The 18,590-nt window shown below is 43.0% G+C and overlaps 1 protein-coding gene across 1 annotated transcript in view; it reads right to left on the bottom strand.

Annotated features, from left to right (window-relative positions):
* Nucleotides 1–18,590, bottom strand: part of PHF2 (PHD finger protein 2) — a 95,418-nt gene that overhangs the window by 51,416 nt on the left and 25,412 nt on the right. Inside the window, 2 exon segments of the mRNA XM_009332583.1 lie at nt 11,347–11,554; nt 12,262–12,354. Coding sequence (XP_009330858.1) covers nt 11,347–11,554; nt 12,262–12,354 — 301 coding nt within the window.

The following is an 18,590-nucleotide window of genomic DNA, read 5'->3' on the forward strand; positions in this document are numbered from 1 at the left end:
CCAAGTTCCTCCTTGTTGCAAACGCCAGCCAACATCACTCTTCTCACCCAGTTATCAAGAAAGCCTCCAGGAAGAGCTGAGAGAGTATTTTACAAACATCAACTTGCATAAGAATTCAATTTTCCTGGTTCTGTATTTAACCTCCCACCGTGCTTAGGAACCACAAATCTTTACATGAGGTGTTTAGTGTCAGGGAAACTCACGGAAAAAGTAGATTCTAGTTTTATGTTTGAGACTATCCCCAGAACAGGTATTTTTAACTTGTAAACTAGAGGTTTTGCACAACCTGAATCTAAGACATTCGCCTACACCTAGGAGTTACACTTGTGTAATCGTGATATACACACACACGTAGAGACTTTATGACCTGCAGAGTGTCTTCATGCTGTAGTTACCAGGTGAAGTTACCTGGAGGTCTTCCCGACCTCCTCTGTGGACACTGGATTTCAAGACAAGAGCTTCAACTATTGCTTCCCTGCAGAGGCTGGAATCAAACGACTCTCTCGGGTCTGTTTACAGGGCGCCACGCAGCTTGTTCAAGTGCAAGAACAATACAGCTCCGTTAGCAAACGCTCTGCCCAGGCTCATATAACCTCCTCCACCGGACCCATCACACCGGGGAGCACTGCATCCACGGGCAAACTCTGCCCTAATGTTCACGCTCTTGGGGAGGTGGGGCAGCCAGATCGTTGTCACTGCACCGTGAAGCAAGGGTGGAAGAAGGGGGGAAACCACAGCCTGCTTATCTCGTCAGTAAAACTGCACCTGGCACTTCTGCAGCTGCACCACTTGCAGTACCCAAGCGAGCAGAAGAGACTGGCACCGTGCTCAGCCCCGGCGCTTTGGCAGCGCTGCCCTGCGAGCCATAATTAGCTCAGCTAGCCTCATGCACGTTCAGACCTGCAATTCTGTTCCCTCCAGGAGCAATGACAAACTGTAAGCAGTGGCCAAATAACCTCCTGAAAGCAAGTACTGTTTATTTAAAATAAACCTCCCTCCAAACTGACCGTATGCCTACCCTTCTCCTAACTGTTCCTACCCTAGAGTAATCTCCAAGCTTTCTCCCTGTGTAACTTGAAAGCCACCGCTGTTCCACTCTTAAGTAGGTGTTTCAATGGGTTTAAAGTTTTTTTGATCCCTAAGACCTCAGCTGGCAAAACATGGCCTGAGAGAAGAGAAGGATCCTCTGAGCAAACAGCTTGCCTCTTATTTTTCAAGGGTGCATTGGGGTGTGCCAGAGTGTCCTGGGTTACTCTTCCACAGCCTTCTCTGAAGCTGAATTAGTACAGCTGTTGGAAAATTCTGATAATCCAGTAACTTCTCACTTATTCATACAATTATTAAAAGTAATTATTAATATATCAATGCAGATCCACTTCTCATCTGTCACAGTTTGGTCAAACCAAGCAGGATACATTTAGCTTTGAATATTGAACGTGTTCGACATAACTGTTCAAAACCCACCGGTCTTTGAAGTTATTCTGGAAAGTCAGAAGCTCGAAGAATCACTAGGTATTCACTGAAAAGGTTAAGCTCAGCTTTTGCAGCCCTGACAATAACGGAGGATACGACTCCATTGCAAGTGGGTACCAAACCAACCTAGGACCCTGCGCATCTGCACGGGCTCCAGGCTGTGGTGAAGCCTGTGCTACTTGCTACTCACGTTGGTACTCAAACCGACCAACCTGAAACTGCTGCTGGTGAACTTACGTACGCTTCAGCCTGGCTGTAGTGCAGATGGGCTGAAGCCACTCCTGAGGGTCCGTGCTCAGAAAAGCTTGTACTCTGGGAGACACAGGTAGGTTTCTAGATTTCCAAAGACTAAACCCATTTCCTTTCCAATAGTACCCAAGAACCCCAGTATTTCATCAGGAAAATAACAGTTTTTTAAAGATAGATGTTCACTAAACTGTAGGCAGCAATATAAACACTGTCGATGCCCTTCCAGAGAAACAACAATCTTTATCATGGGCAGCATGCAAAGCCATCTATTGAATATACAGCTCAATGTCCCGTCGCAGGTGTCTCCGTGCTCATGTCAACATGCTACAGGTCACTAATTACTGCTTTAATTTGCAAAACATTCCCTTAAAAAAGGCAAGAAATTCACCAAGGAAACGGTGGTGATCTTTGCTTAGGTGTGCATGCCAATAAATCATTTCGCTGCGCAGCCCGTGCTGACTCTGAAGCCCCAACTCAGTCTGGATTCAGGTAACTTCTTCAATGCAACTGGCTTTGATGTTAGGAACAGGCGGCGAGGAACCGAGTCACAACCTCGGCTGTCATCCCCTGCCACGGAATACCTGAGCAGTTCCTTAGTTTTGCACTCCATGAGAAGCTAAGAGGCAGAGACACAACTCTGCTTTTCTGAAGCAACAATAAATGGGTCATGAGACAAGCAGAGATGTAATCTCACTCTCACTCTTGCTGTAAGCAAAACATGTAAATTTACAAAATGAGAACAGTACCAAAGAGACAGGAAGCCCATGTAGAAGACAAAATATTAACATAAATAAACTGTGAAACATCTTTACTGCACATTTCCTGATCCAGTAACGTAAACAGTGATTCATATGAAGAATTTGAGATGTGCATTTCCTATTCTGCTCTGTCTTCTAGAGGCTGACACCAGTGTCACGGTACCATAGAAACAATACATTTCCAATTACCAAAAAGGTGTTAAGTTAAAATGCCTTGCAAAATGTAAATTCACACAAAAATTGTAATCATCTGAGCCAATTTCTGCTCTTAGAGTCCATCCTCCTCTATGCATGTGGGAGCTGAATTTGGATCTGCTTATGTCTTATTAAAGAAAGAAACCTAAATCTGAATAATTAAATAAAAAAGGCAAAAAACACCTGTATTGAGACAAGTTAAAAGCACGTCAGTAATCCTAAGGCTGTTTTTCAAATATACACAGATCTACCCCAGCTCTTCTCATGACTGGATGTTTTATTCCATGTCAAATACCTTTTTCCTGGGTTTCAGAGGAATTTTGATCTTACAGTCCCTTTTGTCGTATTAATATTCAAACCAACTCTTCCCTTCAGTTTAGCTTCTGATTAAGTTGTATCTTTTTTTTTTGTTTTAAATTCACTACAAGGCACTTTAGTTTCCAGAATAAAACTCTATAAACTTGGATCCTCTGACATCAACAGTGGAACTTGTTGAATTTATCACCTATCCTCTCAGAATTAAAAAAACAAAACCAAAAACACTTCTATACCTATGCACCACTGGAGACACAGATACGTCCGTACATGTATAAACCTACATAGACAGACACAAAGAATATTTTAATGTAACCACAGCCTTAGAATCATTAAGGTTGGAAAAGACCTCTAAGATCATCGAGTCCAACCGTCAACCCAACACCCCCGTGCCCACTAAACCATGTCCCTAAGCGCCTCATCTACCCGTCTTTTAAATACCTCCAGGGATGGTGACTCAACCACTTCCCTGGGCAGCCTGTTCCAATGCTTAACCACTCTTTCAGTAAAGAAATTTTTCCTCATGTCCAAAACCAAATGCCTTGACCCTAAACAGACTCCATGAAGTCCACCAGAGAATTACTATTGATTTTGTCCGGGAGATGCTCAGAGGCTACTGTATTTGAAAGGAACTTAAGAGTCTAGGACTATACATGTAGATGACAGCCATGAAACTGTTTGCTGTGACCCATCTAGGGACAGGACTACTCACAGTCACCCCAACATGTACTGAGCTGCACCACTGACAAGACCTGGAGGCAGAAGACACAAGATCAATGTATTAGCCTCTCATTTTTAGTCAGTAAGATTGTAAATATTAGCAACACACAGTGCTCACAGCTTAACATTAATGCTAGCTGCCGTCTAGGGGTAGAGATTGACACAGCAGAAGTGGCAGACGGAGGAGATCTAAGAATAAAGCAACAGATACATCAGTTATTGAAAAACTCGGTCCCCGAGTCAAGCAGTCCTTAAGCGTGCACTCATCACTGATTTCAAACAGAAGTTGAAACGCAGTTCTATAGGAAAATTTTGCACAATCTGGGCCTTCAATTACAGCATTTTTCTACTGAGTAGCACTTGTACGAGGCATAACTCTCCAAGTGGCAACACTTACACCTTTGTTTAAAGCTCAGCTGTGCTCCCCCACCCCTTAAATAACTGTACAGCGGGATTTGGATAAGGATGATGAAAGTTCTCCTCACTGCGCTCAGTAAGAAGGGGCTAAATATTGCAGGTCACCATCATAATTAGCAAGAAAAATGAGTCTGCAGTATGGTAATTCAATCAAGCTGGACTAGATGGAAAGCTTAGCCACTGTGGTGTCAACCACAGCCCATTAAAGCCCATACGATGAGTTGGCTGTGATGACTACCACACCCTAAGCCTCCTGTAAGAGGATGATTTGTGAGGGTCGCAGAGGTCTGTATAGGTCTACGCTACCCCTTTGTTAACATAATGTACCCTTAGGTCTCTTTGGCTCGTAAGTAACTCTCATTGCCACCACCTGAATTCCTACAACTTTCCTGAAACACAGTTCAGGATGACAAAGGTTTTTAAGGAGTGAGTGGACCATCCACCTTCCGCGTGTGTTGAAATCAATGCCTACAGAGAAAATCTGACAGCTAGTGTTTCTTAAAATCAAGCAGTTCTGATATCAGCATGCAATTAAATGATAAAAGCAGAGATATGCATCATCAACACTTTTCCAGATCCACCAAGAAAACAACGATGTCTTCCTTCAGTCCTTATTTTTGGGCCCTGATGAACCACTGCGGTCGTTTCTGGAGCTGATTAGAGGAGGTCTGGTCTTGATCCAGACAACTGAGACCAAAACAAAGCCAAGGGTCCACCTGCAAGACTGGAACCTTAGACTGGAAGTTCTTCAAAGCGAGCTGTGCTTCAGCAAGGGCAATGCCCGTGGGCAGGTCCCTGCCAGCCACCCGCCGGGCAGGCAACGGCCGCTTGCAGCACGGCAACGGTCCTTTCCAAACGGCTTGTGCTAAGGGCCCCCGAGCCAATTACAAAAATGTACAGCTGGTGATTTTGTGCTTTGCCTTGTTATAAATAATAAGATTACATTTTCTTCATAGATCTTTTCATTTTTTTCCTTTGGGAGAGTTCTGGGTTTTCACGGCATTAATTCCTATTTGCCAACCTTGTCCGTATAAATGAGGATGTTCTTTAAATTAATGTTAAGCGATGAGCACTATAATTAGGACACATTTAAAATGCAGTGCATCTAAATCAAAGACTATCCAAGATGTTCTCTTTTTTATTAAGATGTAATTTGAAGGAGGCTTACTGTTTAGTTTAAAATGAATGATATTTTCCAACAACCTCTTCTCACTAAGGCAACGTACAGACAGACCAAGGAAATACACCGCAGACTGGCTCTTTCCAGCTGACATTTTTTCATACGCTCTGGGGTATGATGTCTTTCATTAGCTATTATATTAATGTTGAGTTTACTGTGTAATTTTTTGCCACCGCTAGCAGTGGAAAGAAGGAAAGGAAAACAAAGAAACACGAAATATTGGGCTGCACACAACTAATACAGTTGTGATTTTGGGAAGCAAAATGTAACGTCACAATTTTGATGAGAAGTTGCCCAGGTTATAGCACTTGTAGTTTATTTTATTTCACTAGGAAGAAAGGCTCATTGAGGACACACCACTCTTGAGGAGGTATCAGCTAATGTAGACGTAAGTACAGCGGAGATGGTACAACTTCAAGCCAAGGGCCAATTCATTCCTAGTGCATCTTTTGTGTTGTCCCGTGGAGATACCTCAGCAGTGCACCAAGCCGTCTGTGTTTGCCATTTTAGGCCAGACCATCCGCAGTTGCAGACTAGTCGAGTTTTAGTCTTTGAATACAGAGGTCGCTCAGTGGGGCTCACTGAGTCATGCAGAAAATCCGTGGCAGACTTAAGAAGCAAGTCCAGCTCTCCCAATTCCTACTGCTGAAAGACAACGCTCTCATAAGAATAGACCGACCACAAATAAATTTAGGCTGAAAAGAAGGTTTCTAAACAGAGGGTGGGGGTAAAATTGCCACATGAGACTCTTTTCCCCCTTGTTATTTTATATCAAATCAAAATTCTATTTCACCTCACTGTCATATAATTTAAAATAATTACAGGCTCAGTGATTGACCCCAACATTTAGTCACACAATTCCAGCTGACTGCAATGTCTGTCATCTGGGCAACATCAAAGGCAACACCTTGAAGAGGTCACCTTTACCCGAGACAACACGGGGAGAACAGCTTATGCAATTTTTTGCACAGCAACATACTCCCATCTGTATCCAAAATTCATCATCTTCCCATGACAACTGGATCATCAGAGCCTGATTCTGTTCTCAGCCACACCAGGCTGCCATGTAGGACCATGCTAATGGCAATCAAGAGACTCATCAAAATACAGCTGGGATTAGAATTTAGATCTTACTATTTCACAGTTTCTTTCCCAAATCTGCGCCTCAGTTACGAAGTTTGTCCTTGAGTTTCTCCGCTTGACTGTTGCCCTCTCGCCTTGCCTTCTGGCAGTGCCAGCCCGGGTCGAACCCTCCACCCTCCGCCACGAGCAGTACTTGCACTCGGCGCAGGACATCTGCGGAGATGACCTGTTACCGTGCCAAGGATCCACTGCTGAAAACGGGGCTCTGCCAAACGCAGCCTGTGTGGCGGAGAAGCTGCTCGGCCCTGGGTGATTACAGCTGTTCTGATTCTTGTTCTGCCCCTTCTCCTCACTGGATTTCCCAAAAGCGGATGGGAAATAAGCCAAGAGGGAAGGAACCAGAGAAAGAGGCGGTGGTAAAAAGCAAGTAAAAACAAAACTCAAGGAAAAAATTGCAAAGCTAGGGCAAATTAAAAACAAAAGGGCAAGAAGTACATTAAACAAATAACACACAAATAACCCTCCTCTCAAAATCATCCCCTTATTTTTCAATGTATTCCTTGTGTAACTTGACTGAAAGAAGTAGCACCGGTCCGCAAAAGAATCTGGCCACACACAGTAATAAAACTTGCATTTTTTTCCAGGCTATGTGGACATAAGGAAATTGCAGGGAGCCTGGAAGTGCTCATCACGACCTGGTAGCTGGGGAAGGTTACAAAGCCCAACGTGCTGGCTGGCAGACCGCACCATTACGCAAGCGTTCAAAAGCCCCGCATTGTATCCGAGGTATGCCACAAAAGATGTTGATGAGGGCAACGAAGCTCCCCACTTTAAGGTGTAAGCTGATAGCCTGCAGGTGTGAAAAAAGAATTGGCATGCACACATGTTTTTTCTCTGCTGCTTGCTTTCTCTCTCCCGCTCCTTTCACCAGTTACCTTCTGTTCTTTACATAGTTTGCCATTTCATCTTCAACTGATGTGCCAGGTGTCAGCTAATGACCGCAAAACAGACACCAGCCAAGACACTGGTCTGACTCGGCGTGACAGCATCTAAGTTCCTCTGTTACAAAATATGAAGGAGATACAATATTCAAAATATATACCTGAACAGACCATTTTTGGCACTCTGCAGAAGAACTCAAAAGTAAATCAACCCAAGTGGGCTGCAGACCTCCTACCTCCCTTTGCACACACACTCCAGCGATACCCAGGTGCAGCACACGGTCCCTTCCCAAAAACTCATCTCTCCATCCTGGTGGCACTCAGCCCTGTGACCAACACAGCACTCCCTCCACGTAGGGACCCATGTAGGTCTCTTGACCCAGTAGTCAAGAGACAGATGCGATAACCTCAATAACAGCAACGTGACAGGAACCAGTAAGGAAAACGTGAACTACCTTTTAAATAAGCAAAAGTGACCTGATCCAAACTCCATTAGCTCAGTAGGAATTTTTCACTACAATAAATAGGTCGGTATTACCTAAAGTTTTAGATAACGGGCCCGCAGATCAGCAACAGAATGACGGCCTAACATGATCGCTCTTCATAAATGTTCTCAGATGCAGCTTTTCACATCTTTTAAAATTTACGTTAAGCAATACAGAGGAATATAGCATGAAAACCCCACACATACTTGTACCTCTAATAGTGAAAAAAGGCTGGAATCTCTGCAAATGTATTTGTTCTCTCGGTGAGCTTCTCTGCGTGTTAAAGACAGAAATGGTAGTGAAATATAACCTTTATTAATCAAACGTGCATTCACAATCACTAATTCAGCTTCCAAAAGCATAACACAAGGATGGGTCTTCTCCACTTAAATTTGTCCCTTCCGGTCCTAATCAAGATCTTAGAGAAGCCACCGAGCACTGCGAGACCTAGGATTAAAGCAGTAAGAAACTTGATTCCCATGTGTGTCTCTGCAACGCATTTCAGTTTGTTCCAGTAAAAGAGCTTCTCGCTTGCCCACGAGCATCCCGTGGGATGGAAATGTTCTCACGGTCTGGAGTCTCTGAATGCACCAAAGTGTTTCTGCTTATTTCTGCAGGCACCAAGTTGTGTCTCCTATGTCAACACAAATAAAATTTTTTCTCAATAGGCCCAGACTACTTGTTTACAGACATGATGGCACACACTGTTTGAATCTAGGTTTCGTCATCTCTACATATATAAAACAAAAACATTTTTGCCGTTGTCTCCTACACATTGACCAAGTGGTTCTTGTTGGCAGCAGTGATGCATATACTCTCCCAGGAAACACAGAAAGAGGAAAAGAACACTATGGAAGAGAAAAACGGTCTCATCCGCAGCAAAATGGCGTACTCTGGAGATCTGCACTAATGCGCATAAGTCATTTTCATAAAATGACGTTAACATATTCTATTCAGGTTCTACCTTACAGATGATAGGCACTGTTGAGGAGAGACTTTCTTCTAGTCACAAACACAACAGACCTCAACCTCAGTTGAGGACTAGATGCAAGACTGTAAAAAGTAAACAATACACATTTGTAGGGTCTCATAAAGCTCTTCTCACATTTCAGCAGAGCTTTCTCATTTGTGACCTATAATCACCAGAAAGCATGGACCTTTGCAGTGGAAGACTTTAAACTACATCCTGCTGTGCACATTGAGTCTGAGCAGAAACAACTCGGCTCCCAAGAATGAGAGAGCAGAAAGGAGCACGGGAAGTCACTCAAGAAAACACTTTTGAGAGAGTAAATATGCTTGAAGGAGAGCATTTTGCCCTGGAATCTGAAGAGTGTTTCTGTTGTGCACGGAGAAGGAAAGACTGGGCCTCTTTCAAGGAGAGGTCATTTCATGCAAAGGCAGCCATTTCAAATGACAGTTAACCCCTTCTGCTTTGTCCTAAGGAAAGCAGCAGCTTCACGCTCTTTAACGAAGTACGTAGCTTTGGTGGTTGTTCCCAATTTACCGCACAGACTAGCCTGACGTTCACCTTACGGGCACGATGCCTTCAAACCTGTCATCCTCACAGGATGCTCCGAATAAAAGCCTCCTGTCAGCAGAATAACTCCTATCTAAAAAACAAATGGGGTAAATACTGAAGTTTTCCCACTGAAGTCACTGAGAGCTTTACATGAGTAAAGAGCAGTTGCAAGCTGGGGTCCAAGGGCTCAGTCTGGATTTAAATTCTGTCATTTTAATGGCAAAATAAATCAAAAAGTGGACTCGCATGAAATTGTCCTTTACCCTTTCCCCCTCAGGCTCCCACCTCGCTACCAGGCTACGCAGGCAACTCTCAAGATAGCTACAAATCCCCTGTCTATCTCCACACACACTTCAAAACTTCTGTATGAAATTAGGTGCTGGGTTGATCAAAACAAGTCATTATTTATCAGCTGCAAATAATCAAGTGATGAAGTACGTTCTCTAATAGATCCTGAGAGTCAAGTGCAACAGTAAACAAAAAATAATAGCACTGTACTCATTTTCATGAACACATTGGAAACCATCGGCTAAATTCTGCCCAGTGCAGAAGGGGGTAGGAAAGGGAATTGTCTTGGGGAAAAAATGTATCCTTGCTTTACTGTATGATCAACAAAATTCCACGATATTAGTGTCTCAGCACTTCTTCCTCACTCAGCATGCCACCTCTGCTATTTACCACTGCTCCACAAAAAGCTCCAGGATGCAGCCCGTATGAAAGTTAGTGTCAGAATAGTCCTGTATTACTGCCACGTAACAAAACCAGCATAAACTGTTCTCCACAAAGAAGCACTGCGATTTAGCCTTCATTTGTTTTCATTAATAAGACACCTTCTGCGTGAGTACAGGTCAAAACCGGTTTAGAAAAGTGTCTATTATTAGCAAATGCCTTTTGTTCCTCAGCAAAACCAAATCGGTATTTTTGTATAAATGAAATATTACATATCTTGGGAAAAAAGAAATCAATCAAACAGAAATAAATAAAGTTTCTAGATCACGGCAGTCTAAAGTTACTGCACAATCAAAATCTCTGCCAGCATCATACTGCTCAGTGGCCTACCTAGAACTGGTACGTGCCAGCAACAAATCTCTTTTCCAAAGCTGAAAGTCAGAAACCCCAAATCAGCAATACCACACTGTTCGGCTTCTTGAGACCCCACAGACAGGTCACAGTCTCGAGGTTTAATGTAACACATCATGCATCCACAACGGACGAGGAGGAGGGACACTTCCAGCTATCTAGCCCCGACATATCAAGACCCCAAAGACTACTACAGCCGACTCCAGTGGAAGACCGCTCTGAGTGAGACCTGGAAGACACCAACCCACCACGGCAGCAGACAGCATTGGGAACGACGCTTGATTTCACCCTCAGGCTTTCTTCACCGTCCCAAGGATTCGAAGATGAAAAGCATCTCTACCAGGGATGCCACCTCATGAGCCGCCGAGTAGGCGGGCGACCTTCCTGGGAGAACCTCGAGGTTGCCCTCAAGGACGTGAGGCAGAAGGGACACCAAAAGCTGGGCTAAAAGCAAGAACCAAGGAGTGGGAGCTGGGTTCAGCTGAGCCAGCTGAACTAATTCACTTCCCCTGTAATGCAGCACTCAACATAAAACAATTTAAGTACCACCTTGTAAAACGTATTCCTTATTTCTTGCCCTCCGTGATTCTAGGAATTAACTTTTAAAAATACGCATATATATATATATATATCAGAAAATAAACCATTATGTAAAAACCTTACAAATTGACCACAGTCTTGCTATGACCCTGTCATTTCGTTTCTCTTTACAACAGGAACATTACTGCAAACACTACTGCAACACTGCCCTATCCCCACAGTAAAAATAGCCACGCAATATCCACAACTTACTAAAATATCTGTAACGTTGGCCCATTATAAACTCATATCTGCAATCCAGTAGGTCCCTCAGTAATTTTTCATTTTGTAACTTGTCCTCCGAAAGCCGTAGTACTCGGAGCAACACCGTTCCCTCGCACTGCTACCGTACCGGCACTAAAGCTGACCACGACACGGCTCAGCTGGATGAGAACAACAGGGGTATGGCACACACTGTCGTTGGAGATGCCTGTTTCGCTGTTCCTGGGGTTAGCATTTACTCCTGCTTTCGGCTGACACGCTGCCAGCGTCTCCGGATAGGCATTAGATCTTAGCGGGATGTGGGCAATCAGGGTGGCTGGAAGGTTTCCTTTAGTACCCTGCGATGCGTCTCAAAGTAAGTTGCTAGCTTTGGTGAACAGCAGGAAAATTTCCAGTTGATCAGCTCTGCCTAGTGATTAAGAGACCAACGTGAATTTAAAGGCAAACTCCAGAGAGCTGAAAACAAACTTAGAAAAATATACATGAAGATACTCGCCGGCCAAAACACTGAACCATAATGCAGTGCTATTTATTTATAAAAACAATGTACCTGATGCAAACCTAGTATGTTAGAATGATTAACAAGATCATTACCATGCGCAAAAGCTATTTTACATTCCTGTCTTTCCAGCAGTAAGCAAGAGACCCGTGCTTAAATTGCTTGGTCCCCTCCCTCGTGCACATCTGCACCGTCAGCCCTCTGAGACGACTAGTTGAGAGCAAGTAATTTTGCAGCCTGAAGACCAAGAGAACTTAATAGAAAGTTTAGACAAACAAATCCAACTGTTTGCAGGGAGAAACTTGCATTGTCTCCCTTCTTGTTTCCTTTGAAAGACCCATGGATCACACCTTCAGCCAATGTAAATTGGCCTGGCTGCACTAAAGTCAGCCGTAGAGATCTGCATCCATAAAAAAACAAGTCTGTATCTTTTTCCTTCCCACTTGTTTCATTTCGTATCCCCAGTCCCTGCCGTATGCACACAAACCCTTCCAGCACCCTTCCCCTGGTGCAAAGGGGCTCCTGGGGCCAGCAGAAAGGCTGCACCTTGTCCGGGCAAGGAGATGCGCTCTCTGCAACGCCAACCGCTGTCTCGCGCAGACCGTCCACGTGGAGAGCCACGATGGAAACTCTGGCTGCCTACAGAAAGCAGCGTTACCAAATTTTAAATACTGCTGACTCCTTCTGGCTTGCAAGCTGTGGGCAAGCAAGAGGAGGAGGGAGGAAAGAGAAGGACCTGCCCAGGTGGCTACGAGCACACGTGTGTAGGTACTTGCTCCCTGGGCACAGCCGAAAAATGTCCAACAGGCCTTGCTTTATGAAAAACTGCTGTGCTCGTCTATGATTTTCAACACCCACATTTTCAGTAGCGTAAAGCTGTGCCTCTGGCTGATCTTTCTCACTCTCATTTTCTTTTGGGGAATAAGTTTCAGTTTCTGTGGATAGTTTAAGAGAAACCCTCCGTGCTGTTTGAATCAAGGACCAGAGGAGAAACAGGGCTTTCTCCCACTGCTAAAAAAGAGTTCAGGTAATTTTCCTGTGCACAGATGACAAAATGGGTTTGGATGTCAACCTGGATAGACGCATCCGCACTTACATTGGTAAAGATGGGTTTGCAAATAATCAAGCTCTGAAGAGGGGAAATACGTTAGAATCAGACGGTTTTGAGCTTACTGCAATTAAATGACGTCTTTGCTCATTTATACAGAGCAATGTATGAGCACTTTTAATGCTGAAGTTACACTGGTATGCAATCTTCTGGATTAAACATCTACATGGGAGGTCCATCAAGTCTAAGTTTTAGTACTTCAGTTACTGAGGCTACATAAATACTTTAAAATAAAACAACTGATGACTGTCGTAGCTGCTCTGCCCTCTGAAGAAACCATTCAAAAGGCTCAGAAAACACTTCTTCCTCGCCGAGACCACAGCACTATTTTCACAAGCATTTGTGCACAAATACGATCCCAGAAAAGGGACGACTTGACTTTACCAACCCCATCCCCAAGCCAGCCGCTCTTCAAACACGCAAACAAACGCCCATTTCTCCAGCAGCCACTGTGCACTGTAACATGCAGAGAAAAGGACTGTTTTAGGAAGGCAAAGCCTGACATACTCCTTCTAACCAGCCATCCACCGCATCAAGGATCTGGTCATTCTGCGTATCACATACAAAGTCATACGTCTTGCAAGAGCACACTGGAGATGTGCGATATACGTACACGACTAAACTACAGATAAATGCAATTAAACACGTTACAAATAAACTACACAGCAAGAAAGCCCCAGGCAACATTATTAACTTTGTAGAACAAAAACCAGTTGTACCAAAATACGCATAAATACAATTCTGAGTACTGCGTGTGTTTGATTTGCTTTAATCGCAACGTCCATTTATATACCTTATTTTAAATCTGAGGTAACTTATAACTGTAATTTGCATAGGCATTGTTATGCTAAGATCTCACTAAAAATACACATCAACATTTGGTTGATTTCTCATTTTCATTCACAGTACCACTTTTATGTATTCTTTTTTTTTATATATATATATTTATTTATTTATTTATAAACACACAGCAGTCCTGATAGTACGTTGACATTACCTTTTCATGCTCTTATTTTGCATGGCAAGCAATCTGAGCCAACCGTAATGCTCACGAGGGAAACTCCAGCAATGAACTGATAGTATACCAAGGAGGGAAGAAGGAAAGGGAATGATTTTCATGGTCATATTTATGAAGGACTTACTATATTAAAACCGTCAACAATACAATTTAAGAATGATAATTAACAGAACCCCCCCAAACCATTCTTGACTATTTCTGTTGTTGAGTTGCGTAACCTGCTCTTGTATCTTTACTTCATTAGCTTTCAGCACTTCAGATACATTTTTCGAAAGATTAACACCAGATTTCAAATGATCTAATTACAGCTTTATCACGTTTTATTCCCATTTCAAGATGGTAAATCAGCTTTATATGCATACGTGTACCTCCGTGCTGCGCTCTGAATGTCCTGCCCGTGCAGTTCTCTGCAACTCTGGCCGACCCACCTCAACAATAATGAACCAGCGTGACAATATGGGATCCTTCTGCCCACACAGTGCTCTGCGTTGTCTCATTGCTGAAGGTAGCCATCATGGAGATGGTACATCTTCTCCTTTGATACAGCAGATAGGATACATATCTCAGTATGACAGATACCGTACATGATAGAAGGAAAAAAAGGCAAACCTGCGCGTTCAGAAAGAAAAGCGTGGTAGTAATATTTGTACTATCCAGAGGCACAAACCACACAGGGTTCCTAGGGTCAAGCATTCAGACTAATCGTTGGGCTGGTGTAAAATGAATCATAGAATCATAGAATCATTAAAGGTTGGAAGAGACCTCTAAGATCATCGAGTCCAACCATCAACCCAACAACACCATGCCCACTAAGGGGAAGTATAAATATATAAATGTATAATGTATAAATGAAGTAGTGTCCTTTATGTCCGTGGACTGGTAATGATTTACTCCACCTGGTAATTCAACCCTGAATATACACACTTCACTGGCTAACTGGTACTACTCGTCTCCCTCCTGGTCTGCAAAGGGATCCATTTCACTTTTACAACTGTATGACGTAATAGGTTGATGATAGTGGATCGGTCAATGGGGCCTGATCCTGGGGCCCCTTTCCTCCCTCTTGATTTCAGCAGAACCTCTATTTACTGAAACAGGTCCCAAGGCACCGCTGCTGAGCCGATTCCTTCTGTGTACTGCATTGTTTGGGTTTTATTGTTGTTCATCAGCAATTTTGGAGCGCATATCAACGCGCATTGCAGTAAGTTGTTCGTTACAACTTTCACAGCAGCATCTCATCTAAAGACATCATGCCTTGCAGACACCAGTAGCCCATTAGGCACTGTAGCAGTGCAAGCCCTCAGGGATTTGATAAGCGATTCCTAGAAAATGAATTTGCTATAAATTAACATCACATTTTACAAAACTGTTCTTTTAAGCTCTGTTTTGGGATGAAGTCTTAGAGCCTGACTCAGCGAACACACAGCGTTACTCTCATAACACAGAGGTGAACTGGAGCTTACTCATGTGAGAAACACGGCTTGACTGCAGACATGACTGCAGTGATCGGGATTTCGATTTCCCAAGGAGGCAAGAGAGGTTCACGCTCATTTGAACCTAAGAAGACATGGGGTGGTATTTACAAAACTGTTTAGCACGTGATGGTCTAACCGAAAGCCGAAAGGAATTGCTGGTCTTGTAGTCGCTTGTACAGAAGTAAGGCGATACCGAACACTTGTGAAAGTCATGCATACCGTGTAAAGCTGAAGTTCAAACAAACTTCCAGAGTAACACACAAATACTCTGCAAGGTAAGTTTGCCTAAACTGAAATGTAAGCTAAACCAAAGAAACAGCAGGAAGCAGATCGGGGCTTTCAACGTTCTGGGCAAGACTCTTAACAGACCCAAACCTCCTCTGAATACATGGAAGAAAGAATTCATAAACTCAGTAAGTATCAGAATTTGATTTAACCAGGCATTTTAAATGGAACCATGTTCCCAGCTCCTTTTCTGGGAAACACGTGGCATCCTGCCCAGGATGGCAAACACGTCCCCAGGCAGCAGCAGACCTGCCTAGCAGCCACGACCACTACTCCCAGCACTGGCTGCTACCAGCACTTCCCTAGTTACACCTTTAACATTTCCCTATTAAAAAAAAACCCAAAACAAACCACCAACTTTAATTCAGCTGAAACGGGCAAACAAAATAGTATCTCAATGAAGCTCTAAGCAACTCTTAAAATAGAAACTTCCTACTCTGCACTCCCCAGTGTGCCAATTTACTCCTATGTCTTTTTTTTTTTTTTTTTTTTTAAACCTCTTTGTTCACTACCTTTTTGACATTGCTGCAAAAGCCTGTCTTGGCCAGCCAGAACAGATATAATCTTGTAATACTTTCTGTACTCTGAGCGGAAAGCAAAAGAGAAGCTTCAAAAGTGGCTATTAGGTTGCATTCACGGGCCATAATGGTCGTATTCTGGCAGTCAAACTAGATGCCTTTAAGATGATGCTTTTCTTCTCTCTCCTTATCTAATCTTTTATGTAGGTTTGTGTCATTTAAAAGCACAAAACATTTAAAAGTTTACAAAGTAAATTTGAAATCAAATATAAGCAGTAACACTCAAAGTAACCTGTCTAAAACTGATTTCCTGAAGTTTCATATGATTCCATTACTAGTGAATAATAATGGAGACATTAATTTGTTTCCAACAGGAAACACAGGTCGCAGTCTCCTGTAATTTTTAGTCTATTTTCAAATTACTCCAAATGTGTTAGGAACGGCTAACTTCACATTTTTGCAACTGATTTGGTCCAAGCTGACATGGGAAGCCCTAAATATTTCTTAATAACACATTGTTTTGAACTGCAGAGAAGCAGTAACAGAACCTAAAATACACAGCAACATTCAGTGTCATTAGTAACTGAATGTGCTCTCGAGATTGCACATTGTTATGGGTGTAATGTTATGCTGTTGTAAATTGCTATTTGCTTCAGCTGATTCAGACGTCTGCAAATCGACAAACACTTACTGCACACCATTTATGAAGCAGATTTCCATTTACCAAAGAACTGTAAAAAAACGTAATCACGTTACATTTTGAGACGTGGATTAAATGTCTCCATAAACAGAGTGAATGGCTTTGATTGTTCATACACCTGGAGCCTCTGGGTCTTTCAGACTACGATACTCAGCACATGGTACTGAGAGTCGGCTATGCTTCTGCAAAGTCTTAGATGAAGCGTTGTTTCCATTCTGATACGTATTCCTAAGCACGATTTACATTATATTTATGTTTAACATTATGCTTTAAAATTATAATTTTAAAATTAGAATTTAAAAATTATGTTGCGCATATCAAGACAGTACATTTATTGGAACTCATATATAAAAAGAGTAGGAAGATGCAAACTGTTACCAATGGCACTCATTTCCAAAGGTACTTAAGTTATTATATGGGAAGTAATAAATTTTCTCTTCTTCTCCAGACAGTTTTTATGCCTTAAAACAAACATGACATGAAGTGTTAAGATTGTTTCCCTGCTTGTGGCTTATCAACAACAAATTAGAGTTCAGCCTTGCTCTCCTTGAAGGGAAAGCCTTACCTAAAGAGCGAATGCTTCCAGTCCACGCAGGCTGGCTTTCCCCTAAGGTACTCCATCTTTCCTTAAACGACTGTGAAATTTTCTGTGAAATTTCTGTCCCCCTGAAGACCTGTGGCATGAGCAAGACCTGGGACGGAGCCTGCCGCTCTTGCAGGCATTTTGACACGGACTTTGGTGGGAAGGCAGCGGGCCAGGGCAGCTGAACCTCCCCGGCAGCAAGCTCTGCCAGCCGTGGTTTGCATTTAAAGCAAACAGTTCTGCTTCGAGCAGAATTTCGGAGCTCCGAGAACGCAAAGAAACACAAAATTCAGAAAGAACAAAGAAAAAGCAGCAGCAGCCAGCAGGTTTAGACTGTGACCGTCAGCACTCAGATGGGCTCTGAAAACATAATACGTTCCCGCTCGCTGCTAAATTCAGTCTAAGAGCTGTTCAGAAACACCTCCTTGAAGCCTACTTTTCTTCCTAACACCATTCGCCAACTCTCTCACCAGGAAAATGCAGAAAAAATTATTCTGAATAGCATTTGTAGCAAGTACTTTGTATCTGTGAAAAACTTCCTTTCACCAAAGTGTAAAATGACAACTCTGCTTGTTCTGCTTCCGAAAAAAAAACCCCAAGCAGACAAAAAAACCCACGGAACAAAAAAAAATTGCTAGCCCCGCCCTGAGGAAAGCCTTCCAGGAAAAAGCACAGACTTGAGGTATTAAAAACTACAAGGCTTGGCTTGTCATTTCTTTACATAATGGTAAAAACATCTCTGATTACAACTGATATGTTGAATTGATCATTTCCTACTGGCCTTTATTTTGGAAGCGTAAGGGACCAACTCCAACTACTGCTTTTTCCAGCCCTTTGAGTATTTTTCAAATAGTACTGAAGGAATTTAATTTCAGTAATTACTTAATTTCGGCATTTTTAAAACGGAAAAATCTAGCAGTATTATAAAAAGTGATATAAATTGTATATGGGACTTCAGCAGTTGGAGAGTCGGTAAGCAGCCTGGTAGTTACCTTGCAGATGAGCTACACACGCAGTGTAACAGCTTTACGTACCTCTTCAGGCTTCTTGTTCCGCTACGCTCCCCCTCCTGCCCTCTGTAAATGGACGGCGCTCGCCCCTGCTCAGTGCGGTGCCAGTGGCGGACCCTGGCCGGGCAGCGAGAGCACCTCACCCCCCAGGACCCCTTCAAGGCATCTCCAGCGAAGC

This window comes from Pygoscelis adeliae, unplaced genomic scaffold (assembly GCF_000699105.1).
Source record: "Pygoscelis adeliae isolate BGI_AS28 unplaced genomic scaffold, ASM69910v1 Scaffold349, whole genome shotgun sequence".
NCBI lineage: Eukaryota > Metazoa > Chordata > Aves > Sphenisciformes > Spheniscidae > Pygoscelis > Pygoscelis adeliae.